Source organism: Sinocyclocheilus rhinocerous, unplaced genomic scaffold (assembly GCF_001515625.1).
Source record: "Sinocyclocheilus rhinocerous isolate Xijiao unplaced genomic scaffold, SAMN03320098_v1.1 scaffold1307, whole genome shotgun sequence".
NCBI classification, from domain to species: domain Eukaryota; kingdom Metazoa; phylum Chordata; class Actinopteri; order Cypriniformes; family Cyprinidae; genus Sinocyclocheilus; species Sinocyclocheilus rhinocerous.
In genome coordinates this window covers 308684-319167 of record NW_015631048.1, presented here as the reverse complement: position 1 = coordinate 319167, position 10484 = coordinate 308684, and the positions used below count along the sequence as shown (strand labels likewise).

Sequence of the window (10484 nt, the reverse complement as noted above, 5' to 3'; positions counted from 1 at the left end):
TGCGCGTGTCCGTTAAGTCCACGAGACCGTAGGGTGTCCCATTCGTCATTTTAGCTTTAAGAAGCGTGCTCGCGAGCGCGCCCTCGATGCGCACTTCTGTCTAGCCTGCAATGGGGCGAGCTCCGCAGCAGTTTTTTTTTTTTTTTTTTTTTACAAGCAGAGGAAACAATCTTCAGACATGTTTACGAAGACTTCGACAGAGTGGATGACTTGCAATATGAGCATAGTTTGTCTGTTAATATGCACTTAGTTTGTTATTCAGACGCAGGCAGTGCACTGCATGAGACAAAAAAATAATATAGCCAAAACCGCCGCATAGCCGCTCATTAGTGTAGATTCATGTTGATTTTATCAATGTCGCAATTATAAATCAGGATTTAAGGAGTAAAGTGAGAGTGACTCCTGGTTAACATGTATTAATGGGTCGTGTAGTCACTATTTAGTGTGGAATTTTTCTATAATATTCACTCATCATGACCGTAAAATAGGGCATTCTGCATAAGTCAATCTACTGCAGTATTTCCTCTCTCAATCAGTAGAAAATGTGGTTAACACCCAGTCATGCATGAAAAAAATACCGTCATATACCGTGAAACCGGTATAATTTTGAAAAATACAGTGATATAAATTTGCGGTCATAATGCCCTGCACTAAGTCAATGCAATGGCCCTGTTTTCATCTAAAAGTTGATCAAACTAAACGGACTCTGGTCATGTGGCAGTAAAGATTCGAAACCGATTCGATTTAAACCCACTCTTCAATTTGTTAGTTTACCTAAAGACAATAAAGACAAGGTAATTTTCTTTCTTTTTTTCTTTTCTTTCTTTTTTTCTGCTAACTTTTTTAAAACTGGAATGCACATTTATGGCACATGAAGTGGTATTGCTGTTCTCATTAACTCGTATGCCCAGACTGCTGTAACAGAGATTTCCAGCTTTAGCATGCTGCCAGCTGAATTATCAAGCTCTGGTGATGTGCTGGAATATTGTGTTATTGATGAAGCGCTACAGCAGATGTCCATACAACTAAAACAGCATTCGATTGGTGTTCATTAGCAGTCCGTTAATTTGCACACATATTGTGCTGCGCAGACTAAACACATTTATGCGGCAGACACCCACATCGCCACAACCCCCCTCTACAACGTGCTGCGAGAGAACGTGTTGTTTGAGAAAAATCAGAGGAAAGCTATTATTTCTCTAACTTTGATGTCAGAGCAGCGTTGTCCGATCCCTCTCTGTTTCTCACCTTTGCTCAAGTGAAAGTAAATCATTTGTATGCTCTGAAAAGAAAATAGGCAGAGGAAGATAATCAGGCAGTGGCTCACTCCCAAATGGCTGCTTCTGCTGTCTTGCCATCCAACTGAAGAGCTCTTTTCAGCCTCATTTTATTCATATCCTTTTACACTGATGCCACTATCATTAGAGGCAATCTACCTGAACAATAAAGGTAATTTTCCCTGCCTTTATTAGATAAGACCTTCCCGACTGAGCGCCTTGTGCAGCTGAGGGCTAATTGTCCATGTCAGCATAAACAAAGCAGCTGTGTACATCCGTTGTGTTTGTGAATGTCGGCTTTGTGTACTGCCTCTCCCAGTATCCTGTAATCGGTAGAATTAGGCAGATGGAACAGGAAACCGTCATTGTGGTGTCCTGGCAATCTGCGACTCGCGGAATGCGTGCGAAGATGTCGCGGGAGGGGGACATTGCACGTTTGCCAACCTACACCCTGCTCAGCCATTTAACAAATGGAGGAATCCGTGTAGAGGTCGACTCTTGTTTGTTGTTAAAGATCTAATTAGAGAATGCAGAAGAGGCAGCGGAAGCTTGTCTAATTAGCGAGGAGCAGAAAACCCACTTTAAAATTCAAGGACGACTGGCGATTAGAATGCACGTCGAAAAAATGGATTACGAAAAGAAAAGGGTGTCTCTGGCCTTTGCTTTGCTGTTGTGGTCTCTTTTTGTTGTTGAGATCGAGCGTGAAAGTCAGTTTAGTCCTGAGTAACAGTGCAGGGTCGGGAGAGAAAGATCCTAAAGACTCTGAACAGAAATGACCAATTTCGCTAAAGAGTTAGGAAGCCTAGCGGTGACCTGGAACAACCCCAGTGTGTCCCACACAGAACCCTGTAGGAGATGCCACAGACTTCTGCAGAATTTGATTTGTGGGTGCTCACCAGCTTTGTTTAAAGGAATAGTTCAGACAAAAATGTAAATTGTCATTGTTTACTGTCGTTTATAACCTGAGAGACAAAAAAAAGATAATGTGAAGAGTGTTTTTACCCATAGAATGAAAGTCATTGCGGTTATAAACAATATTAGACCTCATTGTCTGGACAAAACAAAAAATTTTTTTTCAAAATGTCGTCTTTTGTGTTGCTTAGAAGAAAAAAATTGTGCATTTCTGTAATGATGTGAGGGGTGAGTAAATGACGACACATTTTTCTTTTTGGGGTGAACTGTTCCTTTAATATGTTAACCCTTTAAATTCAGCAGTTTCAGAGATACCAGGGTCATATTCATACATCTGCATATGTTTATATGCATACATGTTTTTATACAGTGCGTGTTCACTGAATCCTACACGTGAAGCTTGAGTTCAGACAGAGATGTAATTGGAATCATTACAGGAATACATTTCCTCAATACGATTCCTCAAGTCATGTATTACAGTAAGCAGGTGGTGTTGGAGTGGTGCCATTCCTCAAACACTTGAGCGTAATTTGACAGGCAGGCGTTTTGCCCACAAACCACGGACGGTGAGGGAAAGTTGCGAAGCTGATGACAGAGAAACTACTTAGAGCTTCAGATTAGTCTTGGCAGCTGTTGAGGGCATAATCAGCGCTGTGATGTTCGGCACGGCTCCAGGACGCTCCTGCAGGTCCCAGACCCCAATGAAAAGCAAACATGCAGCAGGGGAGACGCAAGATGAAAAGCCTGTGTGGTGGATCCCAGCTTTCTTTGATTGGATCGTCTTTCTGTTTCTGAAAGGCCAATGAAGACTTTTAATGCCCTCTGTATATCAAACCCACACGTAGGATTGAAAATACCAGCTATAAATGTCAGCATTGCTGAAGCCGTCAAATGACGTCCTTTGAGGCATTCATATTCCGCCATTGCAAAGCATCTTCATGTCTGCTAATGATGTCTAACGTCCTTTTTTGAGCTCTGTTGAACCACATTTTATTCATCACTGTATTCGCCATATCTAACCTGTTCACTTATAGGTTTCTTTTTAGACCTTTGCTAGCATCTCTGATAGAGTTGTGTAACTACTAACAGATTGAGTATAAGTGTGTGTACATGGGCATCATTCACCCTCATATTGTTTCCTGTCACACATACGTCACTGCCTCAGTCACTTCATCTTTGTGTATCATAAACACCTCTTTTCTCAATGATGGCTTCACCCTACTTTGCGTATTTCCCAGGGTTCCCCGATTACGGCTTTTATTCTGGGCCCGGTGACCAGCGGGGCGCCCCCTGCTCCTTTGCCGACTATGCCACCCTGGGTCCCCATACGGGTCAGATGCTGCAAAGCGAGCACGTCACCCCTACCTGCAACTCACCCTCCCAGCACCACCCAAGCCCGGACCACTTTAAGAGCTCAGGTGTGTATGGCATATTTTGTCCTAGACATGTTTTGCTTCCAACACTCGTTCCTTCTGATGTATTGGGAAATACTCCTTCATTTTTTCTTATTCCAAATGTACATGAGTGTCCCAGCATTTGGGTACACTGCATGCTGAGAGTTGTTCTCCTTATTTTCTTTTTCAAACCCTACCATGTGTATCCACTCATGTACTGCATGTTAAAAGTACAAAGAAATCAGTCCTACCTATATTGAAATATATACTATACATACTATACATTTAATTTTAATCTCTGTCATGAATGAGAGTAGCTTTATTAACAGAAATGAAAATTTTGGACTGTATTTACATCTGCACTGCCCATTGTAATCACCTGACAGATGTTACCACCAGGTGTAAACTCATGCAACATCTGTATGAAGTGTAGTATAGGGTATCAATAATACGAATTTGCATGGCTGATCTCACCAACACAGCCAAATTCACCTGAGCTTGTATTTCCTGTCTCCCACATTGCATATGTATAAATGCAAGTCATTGGAATGAAAAGTTTAGCATTACTGGCTGTTTAGAAAACAGATTTAAAACAATCCTCCAGTCATGGTTTGAATCTGTGGATCAACTGATGCACGTCAAGCCTCATTGTCTTGTCCCGATGAAAGAGGTAGTGAAGTCACGCATTGTGCCGCCCATCTGCGGTAGTCTCCTAATCACTGTGGCGCCACAGCTTGTGCCAGGCCAGGTGTCGTGGATCTTTGAGATTCGGCTCATTCTGTCCTACTTCTTTTGCCTCATTTCATTTGGCAGCCAACAGGAAAATGTCTGTAGTTCTCTTGCTTTACACCAGTGATCACGTAGATGTGGGTTTGGACTCGAGCCTAACCTGTTCTCATTCTGAGGCTGCTAACTTTGGATTCACAGTACAAAGTCTAAATCTAAATCCATTATTGAGTGTATATCATTTAAATGGAAAAAAAACATACATTTTCTTATCATTTTTCTAGTCTTTTCTATGTGTCATATTATAGTTGGGAACACCATTTCTGTTGACTTTAAGATCTCTGAAGTGCATTTAGACTAGAAATTGTAGATACTTGTGATTTGCTGCATTTTGTTATTAGCTTTCCACTTCTCAAGAGTTTTTTTTCTCTGTCTTATATTTTTGCTTTTATCAGCCAAACAAAACAAAAAAAACATCCTTTAGCTATATTTTTTGTGTTGACATTGGAAACAAAAACTCATCTTCTACTTTGATGCTACAATCTATGACCTTAATATTGCTTTACAGTACGTGTTTAGAGCGTTTTGAGATAGATCTATTAAATACAGGCGTGCTACCTGATATGAAGGTCTGTCCAAATGTCTCCTATATGCTTGTTACTGTGGCAACTTGGACACAGTCAATGCATTGTGGGTTTTTCAGGGGTCAATACTGATGCTGGTGGTGTGTAGCTTTGCTCAGCAAAAACACTTTATTATCCCGCCAAAGGATGTGCAGAGTGACATCGATTAGAACCCCAACGCTGGTAGCCGGAGCGGGACAGATGAGTCACCTGTGTCTCAGAAACATGCTGCGTAATCACAGGCCGGCGGGTTTAATTAGCATGGGTGCTGCTAAGCTACCAGTCAAAGCCAATAAATGGAAGTCATGTTTAGCTATTAAAGCTAATAGCAGTAACGGTTTAGCCCCAGGGTTTAATTTAGAGCATAAATCCTATTCCTGGCAAAGCGAGAGAAAGCACGGCACTCACCTTTACAGAATCCAGCAATTATATGGACTAAAGATTACAGTACACACATAAAATGACTGTGAAAGCGAGGAAAGCCATTGCACTCAGATAAGACACGGGAAGCACGTCCAGAGGCAGCCAGAGAGTTAGTTAATGCTGTCTGTCATCATTAACACAATCTATGTGACTTAACTGAAAACCACAGTGTTAAAAAATATAGCTAAACTAAATATTTATTTCTATATATACTTACATGTATAAATTCTTTATGAACCTTCTGCAGTCAGACCATCTTTGATAGTAAAATGATGAATGTGAGGGGGTTTTAGTAAATAAGTAAGACTAAGTCTAATATAAAGGTCAATACAGTGCGTGACGTCATTACCTCACTTTGTGCATCATAATAATTCTGTCCTCCATCTGATTTATACTAGAGCCCGACCGATATGGTTTTTTTGGGGGCCGATACCGATTTTAGGGAGTAAAAAAAGGCTGATATCGATATATCGGCTGATATTCTTTGTGTAGGCTATATTATAGTCATTTGAACTGTTTGGAAACGGAGCGTAAATGTGGAAGTCCTTCAAAGATTTCTTATCCTGTTGCGCCCTCTATAGGACCAGCGACTAGTCGACGTCAAGCTTAAAGCGTCATGGCAGAGCATTGAAGTCGACTAGTCGATTAGTCGGTGCAACCCCTAGTTCATACAGGACAATTTTGTATTTAAAAACAGAAAGAGCTTAAAAGAATTCAGGTGTCCAGTGTAGACAACATAACTGATTATAATGGGTTCTATTCTACACCGGACACATGCTGCGCGATGTGATGTGACCATTGTGATCAGCATGAGTTCTGGGCTGCGGCACGGCCGGTATAAACACCAAACCAGCCGTGATCAGCTCCGGTGGCCGTAACACAGGCTTTAATGCATGCCGTGATGCGCAGCAGATCAGCTCTGGTCTCTAACGTCACTGAATCTGCTGTTATAAATGAACCATCCATTCATCATATCATCATGCAAAACTAAGAATTAGAATCATTGTGATGTGACGATCAAATATAGGAAAGAGCTTAAAAGAATTCAGGTGTCTTAAAGGGGTCATCGGATGCCCATTTTCCACAAGTTAATATGATTCTTTAGGGTCTTAATGAAAAGTCTATAACATACTTTGGTTAATTTCTCAATGGTAGTGTAAAAAAACACCCTTTTAACTTGTCAAAATCAGCTCTGTTTTCAGCAAGCCGTTTTAGTGCATGTTCTTTTAAATGCTAATGAGCTCTACTCACCCCGCCCCTCTTTTCCATGGGGTGATGAGCCGTTCTCATGAGACCGTTTACTTTAGCCGCGGAACTTGCTAACTAGCACGTTATTAGGAAAGGCGATTTGCAAAGATTCATAAAAGAACCTTATTCTCACTTTTGGATCATGAATGATTCACGCGAACATAAACACATTTAGGTAGATCGGGGGCGCATTCCCTTAAAAAATAAAGGTAATCCACTCCGTCTGCAGCGGCTCAGATGTCGAGAGTAAATGACGACTGCTATGTTCGTTACACACAAAACACCTCAATCGCTTAGGAGCCATTCTTGTCTATTGCTCCGGCGTTGAAACAATGGCGGACTGATGACCGCTCACTCAGGGCGGGTCTAAGGTAAGACGCCAGTGTCAGTCAACAATCGTGGGAGGGGCTGGCTCTGTGTGACCTCACACAGACAGGTATCTGAGAATGGCTTGATTTGAGAAAGGGGAAATGATTTAACGAGATTAAAAAAACACTGGGTGGATCTTTATCATTACGGGGGGGTCGTGTACTTATTATACTTATACTTATTCATGTAGTCTGCATAGTCCAATTAAAAAAACACAACATGTCCTGTTTGAACAGCCCCTGACAGTGTTATTTAGCATTTTAACACATTCACTTTTAACACATTTTTTTTTTACATATTTAATGAACATTATACAATACAGTACCGTGCAAGTAACGTGTCATGCATTAACGTTCAAAAGTTCGGGGTCAGTAAGATTTTTTTTGTGTGTTTGAAAGAAGTCTCTTATGCTCATGAAGGTTGCATTTATTTAAAAAAAAAAAAATACAGCAAAACGTCAATATTGTGAAATACCATTATAATTTAAAGGAACTGTTCTGTTCTAATATATTTTAAAATGTAATTTATTCCTGCGATGGCAAAGCTGAATTTTCAGCAGCCATTACTCTATAGCCTTTAGTGTCACAGGATCTTTCAGAAATCATTTTAAAATGCTGATTTGTTCCTAAATAAACTATTATTATTATTATTATTAGATATAAGAATATTTTTGTGGATACTGATTCTTTGAATAGAACGGTCAAAAGAACAGCATCTATTAGAAATTTTTTGTAACATTAGAGGTGTGTCACTGCTGTGACTTTTGATCAATTTATTGAATCCTTACGGAGTAAAATATCAATTGATAATTTATATTATCAATTACATTAATAAATAAAAATTGTACTGTCCTTAAACTTTTGAACAGTAGTGTACATATTCTGTCCCATGTTACACTCTCTGATAGAAGCTATCTCTCTCCACCTTAGTGGCCATGTTAGTGACTGAAATATGATTTATCAGTAATCTGATGTGTGTCTTGCACAGGTGCTAACCCTCCACGGCCTGGAGGTTTCCCTGGTGCAAACAGTCCTGGACCCGTGGCAGACTTGTACGGCCCCAGCAGTCAGGACTCGGCAGTGGGAAATTACATCAGTGCTGCCAGCCCTCAGCCGGGTTCTGGGTTCAATCACAGTATTGCAGTGAGTAGAGCTCTCTTACACTCCTCAGTCATGCTGATGTGACCAAGAGATCCGAAAGTACAGAGAAAGTTCTCACTTTGTGTCTTTTGTCCATCATACTTTTAATTATATTCAACCTCCAGAGTCTGATTGGCTGTTCCTCCATTGTGACTCACTTTTTATGGCAAGGGCTTGTGTCAGTGCAGCAATTTAGAAACGCAGAGTTGGAAAAAAAGAATATCAGAGGAATTAGTTCCATTCCACATGTTCAAAAATACCCCAATGAGTCACAAGTCTCCGTTAGACTGACACTTCATGTCTCGCTGATGTTTTGTTTGGGGAATAAAAGCATCACAAACAGTTTAGAGGAAGCAAAAAGCTGCCGTGGTTGGAAATGAGCAAATTGTCAAAATCAGATGTCCCTGTAACTAGCAGATGCTCTTGACACCGTCTCCAAACAAAAGCCCCTGCATTGCACAAAAACTTGCTTTAATTGGCTTTTGTCAGGGAGCGCACGGATTCTGTCTGCAGATGTCACGGACGTCAGGTTGCACCTCGGTGTCAGCACGGATCTCAATTTAAAGAAGAAAGCATTTATAATGAGGTGCCAAATTGAAATTAAATTACTCACCCCGTTCTCACAAATAAGTTTCTTAACCAAATGAAGCACATATTTTGATTTATGCGAGTGTTTGCAGCAGATTTCCACTGTTTTATTGCTTGTGGGTGGTCTGCTTAGAGGCCAGTTTTCATCTGCAGTATATGAAAGGTAAAGCATGTTAGAGATATAGTGCTGGTAGTCTAGTGGTTCAATGAACGATGGAAGCTTCTGATAAAGCGCTATAATAGTGGTCCATTAGAGTTGTGTGGTATTTTCAAAGTCTTCTGAAATCATACAGTAGTTATTTTGGTTTGAGGAACAAAATGTACAGTACTCGTTTTCATTGGTTCCCGCATGTCTCATAACCAAAATGGGCTAGAGTGAGGAAATGACAGAATTTCTTATTTTTGCCTGAACTATTCCTAAACTTCTAAGCCAGTAATGAGGAGGAGTAATTTATGATCTCTCATCACAACAGGAGTGATGTCGCCTAGTGGATAAGGATCTTAGCTGGTAATTAAAAGGTTTGATTCTACACAGGCTGATCTGTTAACTATCACCATTAGGCCCTTAAGCAAGACATTTACTTCAGAGACTACTGCTGTAGTTTGTCACTTTTTGAATGAAAAAGCCCTTCTTTTAATGGCTAAATTGGTGAAGAACTGCTCATAAACAGCTGTTTATTGTGTATAAAGACAATTGACTAATGACAGGAATATTAACTGCTGGTTGGAAACTGAAGTGAGCAGAAACTTGGATCTTTTATACTTCATTTCTGCCTCCTGGCATCTAAATAAAACATGTCACAGCATGAATTCATAACTTTATTCATCAGCATTAGTGCCGTTTTGCGCTGTGATTAATTCCAATTTTAGTGTGTTCATTCAGCTGGACTGATAGATGTGTGTGTGTGTGTGTAGTTCTTGAAGTCTCCGTGCAGAACATTACCACGGGAAATGACGCAGAAATAAAATGCTCGACTCCATTTATTTTTCTGACACGTGTCACCAGTTCACCACCTACTGGAACACCCCCCACCCCCCTCCCCCTCTCATAGTATCAACACACATCCACAACGAAATAAAGTCCTTCCACGCAATTCTTAAAATGAGGAAACCTGGCAGAAAAGCCAATATAAATGTAAGAAAGCCTTTCCTTCCTGCCCTCTAAAGCAGCGGGTGTGAGACTGACTTTGATTTATTCGTATGGATTAGACAGATCCGCTCCTGCCATGCACACAATAGTCTGATGACAGGCCCGATAAGCGACTGTGTTTCTCAGAAAGGCTTGTTGACAGGTTGCCGTTTTGCCCTCTAAATCATGTGGGTCTGTAAGTTCACAAATGCAGTCTGACAATGGGCAGGATTTATTTATTCAGGACTGATCAGCGCCACAGAAGAGGAATCAGGACAAATGCTTTTCTTCTTCTATTTTCCTTATGCTTGGTGACGTGTCTTCTAAAAGTTTAAACTGTTTTAACTTTGCATGGCTTTCTATAAATCTCTTCTGTGAGACGCGAGTGCAGCAGTCGTATTTGTCCGTCTAGAAAATGCACTGAATATGCGTTCTGTGTGAATGGCTTGGTTTCGGTTTTAACCCATTCAAGTTCTTCTAGGTATTGAGCTTCTATATTTCTCTAATATTTTGAATGAATAACACAGCAGCGGCACGTCTCGTGGGCTAGACTAACAAAACATTAAAATTCAACAACATCACTTACATCATTATCACCGCATCTCACGGTCCCTGATGCACACTTAACATTCAAATGCAAATGTTTATTTTAAATT

At 40.5% G+C, this 10484-nt stretch overlaps 1 protein-coding gene across 2 annotated transcripts in view; it reads left to right on the top strand.

The window, feature by feature from the left end:
* Nucleotides 1-10484, top strand: part of msi2a (musashi RNA-binding protein 2a) — a 209642-nt gene that overhangs the window by 197588 nt on the left and 1570 nt on the right. For both annotated transcript variants that reach the window (XM_016553727.1, XM_016553726.1), the window contains 2 exons: nucleotides 3428-3607; nucleotides 7960-8114. In XM_016553727.1, coding sequence (XP_016409213.1) covers nucleotides 3428-3607; nucleotides 7960-8114 — 335 coding nt within the window. The remainder of the gene's footprint in view (nucleotides 1-3427; nucleotides 3608-7959; nucleotides 8115-10484) is intronic.